Source organism: Eubalaena glacialis, chromosome 2 (genome assembly GCF_028564815.1).
Source record: "Eubalaena glacialis isolate mEubGla1 chromosome 2, mEubGla1.1.hap2.+ XY, whole genome shotgun sequence".
In the NCBI taxonomy this organism is placed as follows: Eukaryota; Metazoa; Chordata; class Mammalia; order Artiodactyla; family Balaenidae; genus Eubalaena; species Eubalaena glacialis.
The window spans coordinates 11,659,017-11,665,016 of record NC_083717.1 but is presented as its reverse complement, the minus strand read 5'-3'; the positions used below and the strand labels follow the sequence as shown (position 1 = coordinate 11,665,016).

General features: G+C 42.2%; 1 protein-coding gene across 5 annotated transcripts in view; it reads right to left on the bottom strand.

The window, feature by feature from the left end:
- Positions 1 to 1,272: 1,272 nt before the first annotated feature.
- ARHGAP21 (Rho GTPase activating protein 21) overlaps positions 1,273 to 6,000 on the bottom strand; it is a 126,011-nt gene continuing 121,283 nt past the window's right edge. For all 5 annotated transcript variants that reach the window (XM_061178590.1, XM_061178604.1, XM_061178611.1 and 2 more), the window contains exon 25: positions 1,273 to 3,713. In XM_061178590.1, coding sequence (XP_061034573.1) covers positions 2,052 to 3,713 — 1,662 coding nt within the window. In that variant the 3' untranslated portion in view covers positions 1,273 to 2,051. The remainder of the gene's footprint in view (positions 3,714 to 6,000) is intronic.

Below are 6,000 nucleotides of genomic sequence, written 5' to 3'. Positions count from 1 at the left end.
ACTTTCTCTTCAAAAAGCAACCTTCCAGTATTCTCAAAAATAGAAAAGGGGAAAATTATCATTTGGGTACATTGAACTATGTACACCATGACCAAGGCATACTTTTTTGGCACAAAGATAATGATAAAATTATAAATCTCTTATTCTGACTTGTATGAGTAAACACTATAAATATATGAGAAAACAGAATCACCATAGGCAGGGGTCAGTAGAAATATCAGATTAAAGAATTAGAGGTTAAAGATGAAAGAAACAGACCTGATAAAACTGAAGCTATGGCAAGCATCAGATCTAAAATATAACAATAACAGCAATCACATATAACAATGAGACTTCTCTGTGCCTTTTCTTCATTCCACATGTGAGGAAAGGCACAGAGAAGTTACGTAGCTATCAAACTCATCCAGTTTGTAAATCTAGGCAGAGCCTAGATTTGAAGCCAGGCAGTCTGGTTCTAGAATTCATGCTAACATCAATGGGTTTAATATTTTATAGACATAAAAGAAGGCTTAAAATGTGATACAAACAAAAGGGATCTCAAAATTGACTAGGCTGTTTTGAAACAACTAAACAGAACTTTTAGAAATGAGACATGTGAAATTTATTTAAAACTGGACAGATTTTTTTGATTTAATAATCTTTAGGTACCCATTATTTCTAAGAGTATCTTTGATATACATTTTGCAAGTAATGTGTGGCAGGCACTATATTTGGAAGAGTATCTCATTTAAATCTAATAACCCTTATAGTAGATACTATTATTATCATCGTTTATACAAGGGAATAAATTAAGAGACGTTAAATAATTTGTCCAAGTTAATGTATCTAGGAAATAGAGTTGGTTTGACTTCCAAATGCATGTTCCCTTCACTGATAATCTCCAGAAAAAGGTAAACAGCATATATGACTTCAGCTAGAAAAGTTAAATATTATCCGTGTACACGAGTGAAGTTAGGCCAATGGAAACATTTACAAGAGAGCCCTGCCAGACACGGCCAAAAAGAGAGGGGGAATGTACAGAGTAGGTAAATTTTTAAAGGTCAGAACCAGGGACTTCCCCGGCCGTCCAGTGGTTAGGATTCCGCGCTTCCACCGCAGGGGGCACAGGTTCAATCCCTGGTCAGGGAACTAAGATCCTGCGTGTCGCACGGCAGCAAAAAATTAAATAAATACATAAATAAATAAATGTCAGAACCAATTAAGGCAGTTATAAATGGATGGCATTTAAATATATATATTAGAATAAGTTTCAAGCCATGCAAAGTTCACCAAAACAATTTTTATTTCCAGTGTTTAATTGGGTATGCACACAGGCATGACACAGGTTTGGATCCATTAAGTCCTCATGCAGAATTATATTCTTCTCCATAAAGAAGCCAGTTCCATCCAGGTCACTATCTACACACCTATGTTACAACATTTATATCAAATCTGGTATCTGAAGAAAAGATACACATATAATATGTTCATTTAAGTTACGTATTTTACAGAAAGATTAAAAATTCAAGTCACACAAAACTCAAAAACTGTATTAAAAGTTTGAATAGAAAACTCAGAGATCCACCTGGAATGACTAGAGAATGGAAGTTCTGTATCTACCTGTGTTAAAACTGGTAAATGTGATGAAATTTGTTACCAATAAAACGCATTTGTTTACTCAGTGTAAGTTATCTAATTTTAACAATATGGCACCCTAAAAACCAAATGTATTTTTATGATGAGGCACTTTTGTTAGTGATGAAACCAAAAGAACACATTTGCTGCATACTAATGCCAGCTATTTTCTTCAGTAATCTTGGGTGTATGCACTATGCGTTGAGTCGCAACAAATAACCTTGCTCGTTTGTATACAACTATCCAATATATTTTTAAATATATATATATGTTCTTCTGGCTGTAGTAATGCACTGTAAAGCTATTTCACAGTGCAAAATGATGAAACCAGCCCAAATGAAGGCTGCATAATAACAATTCTGGTACAAGAAAATATTTACAGAGTTATGGAACGTGTAACAGTAGCTTTTATTCGCTGGAGTGGACGTACCCCCAGTTTAAAGACAGGGATGGAACTGTGCTTTGTTGCCTGGGGTTTCGGACAGTTGATGAGGTTGGGCTGTCGCTGCAGAACTGGCGTTCTGGCTCGTGTTCTGGAAGCTTTCTCCATTGATTTGGTCAGGTGACTGTGGTGGTGTGGAAAGAGGGGGCCTGTTAGTTGAAGCCAAGGTGCTGGGAGAACTGTCTGCATGGGACTGAGAAGACAGGGCTGGGTCCGTGGTGGGTATGTCTAACGTGCTAAGGCTCTGGGGCTGGGGGTCCCCCGCGTCCCCTCTGCTCAGGTCGGCCGTGCTGGTGCGTAGCCGCTCCCTGGCCAGCCAGTCTGAGATGGACAGGTCCTGGGCTGAGCATTTGGGCTTCAACCGAGTCACAGCTGAGAGTTCGGATTCTCTGTCCCCACTCTGCTCCTGCGCTCTCCAGAAATTCAAAACACTGATTTCAGTAGCATCCCTGTGCCCTCCCAGTGTGTGTCTGCGTTTGATGTTTTTCCTTTTGGCAGGATCGGTGTTGGTTTTTTGAGTTCCTACTCCAAACATGTCATCTGCCGGCGCTTTGGGCCTCAGTTTTAACCGATCAGCTATTTTCGTTTTCCAGGTGGGTTCCTGTTTCTCGGATTCGCTTCTGGCTGGTGGTGTCAGCAAACTCCCTGTTGATTTTCCTTTTTTCATCACCTCGAACACCTTCGTGATGGAAGGGGCTTCCTTCTCATTCTTGGCATCTCCTAGAGTCGCGCTGTCTGACTTGAATCTGGCGGATTTTTTCCTGGACAGAGTGTCACACTCAATCAGCTTATGGGAACTGAACAGCAGTCTCCGGCTCTCTAAACTCGGCGTTAAACTCCCCTCTGTACCGCTGACTTCACTGCCTTCCGAGTTCCGCCGGCTCGTCTTCGTGGCCTCTTGCAGCTTTCCTCGCAGGAGCCTCTCGGAGGCCAGCGCGGCGGGGAAGACGGGGAAGTCGCTCTCGCTGTCCGTCTCCACCGGCCGCCCCTCGCTGACCAGCTCGCTCCTCTCGTCGTCGGCGTCGTCGCCCCTGCTCTCGGCCACCGACTGCACTTCGGGGCTCAGCCGGCTGGAGTCGAGGCCGGTCACGGAGGGGGCGGGCGACGTTGCCGGGTCGTCGGCGGTGATGGTGCCGACACTGACCAGAAACTCGCCGACTCTGGGTTCGGGGCTGGTGGATTTCTTGGTGGAAAACCTCGCCAGGGCGCCGGAGTCGGGCCCCGTCTCGTCCGGGTGGGAGGCCTTCTGGGCCGCGAGGGCTCTGGGGCCCTCTTTCAGGATGGCCAGGCGACAGCTCGGGGTGGGCGACCTGCTCTGCTTGGCGCCCTGGGGGGCCGGGGGCTCCGCGCTCTCCCCCCGCAGGGCTCGCTGATCAGCTCTGGCCGCGCTGCCGTCTTTCTTCGCGTGATTTTCTTTGCAAGCCACGGTCCTTTGTTTCCTGCCCGGTGTCTCGCTCTCTTTTTTGGACTCTTCTTTAATATCGTTGTGACCCTGCTCTGCGTTTTCTTTCTTAAAAAACACATTGTCCAGTTCGTCTTCCGAGCTGCTGGGCTGTGCTTTTTCTTTCGGTTTCTTCCTCTTGCGACTGGCGGCCGCGAAGATGGACGACACAAGCAGGTCCCTGCTATACTGATCTTTTCCGGATCCCCAAGAACCCTGGGGGGCAGAGACACGAGACTTTGAACGTAAGAACGTTATTGAGTTCATTTTCTGAAAAGGTTCCCCCCGCCCAGCACCAATATTTCTTTTTTTGTGTGATTTCCATTGCTTTGGTGATTCTTTTTTATTTTATTTTTTAACTGAAATATAGTTGATTTACAATGTTGTGCCCGTCTCTGCTGTACAGCAAAGTGACTCAGTTATACACATATAGACATTCTTTTTTTTCATATTCTTTTCCATTATGGTTTAGCACAGGAGACTGAATATAGTTCCCTGTGCTGTACAGCAGGACCTTGTTGTTTATCCATCCTGTATATAACATTGAATAGTTTGCATCTGATCATCCCAAATTCCCACTCCTTCCCTCCCCCTCCCCCAAGTATTTCTTAACCACTAAAGCCAAGTAATAATAGGGTGTAGTTTTTACACCCCCTTTTAACTTGTACCTAAGACAACTTCTTATTTTTATTTAATCTGTCCCATTTCTTGCCTGGTGGTATTTATCTGCCATGTCACAGCTGACATAAACCTGTCTTTCAGGGACACCTTCTGTGCTTGGGGCCCTCTCGCACTCTTATTCTTCTTGACTTCCCTCCATCTACAGACCGTCCCTGCTTCTGCTACCCTCAGAGGGTCCTCAGGTTCCTTCCTCTGGAACACGGGTCTCATAAAGAGTCAATATTCCGACAGAGTTGAATATAATATTCTGACATTGGTTAAAATTTTATGACTGACTTCAATCTTCCAATTACAGCTATCACATGATACAGATACTGTATCAGATAAGCTGATTAAGATAAGGGAGCTCCTGGGTTCTCATTAGTTCAGGCAGGCTGGATCTGCAGAGACTGGCCTTAGGTAAATCAAGTTGGCACTGTCTTCACTGACCTCAAGTAACAAGCAAATCACGAAGTTCAAAAAACATAAGGTCAATTAAAGACCTTAAATCCTTACCAAAGAAACACTGCAGTGCCCTGTATTGAGAAAGTGGCAGTGCGGCCAATTGGCTTTGTCAGCTACGCCTAATAGGTTCTTGATGATGAGTGTTTAAGTGTTCATGATGCCTACAGGCTAAGTAAATTCGGGTGGGGGCGGTCAATAAACACTAGCTGGTGTAACACACACCATTTAAGTCAAGCAGGCAGGCAGGAAGTATGCAGAGTAACAGAAACTGAGTAATAGTTTCTCTATTGTCCTAAAAATCTTAGACAAGCTAGAACTACTATACTGAAGTCTTGAAAATTACAGTAAAAATTCAGGCTTTTGTATTAGAAAGGATTCACCAAAATGAAATCACAGATTGATGGAACTTTGTTTTTATAAGTTATAAAGGATTTTATAATTATACAGGACCTTTCTAAGGGTTATTCACATTTAACACATTCTGTTGAAGACCGTAGGGGATGATGGCTGTGACTGAGCTCTGAATTAGAAGACCTGGTGTTCCTTCCCTAGCTTGCAGTGTATGACACTAAGCAAGTGATTCACTTTTAAACACCTCAACTTCATTGCTGATTTAAGTGAGAAGAAATTAGATTATACTATCTTTAAGATTCCCAACGGTTCCCTTTAAAATTCGATGTTTCTGTGATCACTATGTGTTGGAGCAAATGACTATATTATTTTACAACTGAAAAAAATTGTTACAAAGAATTACATCATTTGGACATCCATTATATTATAGGTATAATACAAACACCACCATAATTTACTTAAGATGAAGAGACTGCTATAACCACAGGTTAAGAAATATGCATCTAGTAAGAGGAAAGGAGGGAATTTCAAACAGGTATGAAATCTAAAACCTAAAAATCTAAATCTAAAATCTCATATTCTGGCAAAAAGAGGTGGGAAACTGTTCCAAAGTAAAGAAGTCTAAGGAGACATGACAACATAACGCAAGGGGCGATCCTTGATTGCATCCTATATACAGGAAAAGAAAAAAACAACACACATTATTGGGACAACTGGCAAAATTTGTGTAAAAACTGTACATTAGAAATAATAATGTATTGTACTCATGTGAACTACCAGAATACAATAATTATGCTGTAATTACATAGAAGGATCCCCTTGTTCTTCGGAGATGCACACTGAAGCATTTAGGGGTAAAGTGTTATCATGTCTATAAGTTAACTCTCAAATGACTCAGAAAAAAAAAATTACATATATATCAAGATTTACCAACTGATAAATCTAGGGCAAAAGGTTTGGGTGCTATTATTCCAATAACTTTTTTGTAGGCTTAAAATTTTTCAAAATAAAAAGTTGGGGTAGGGGC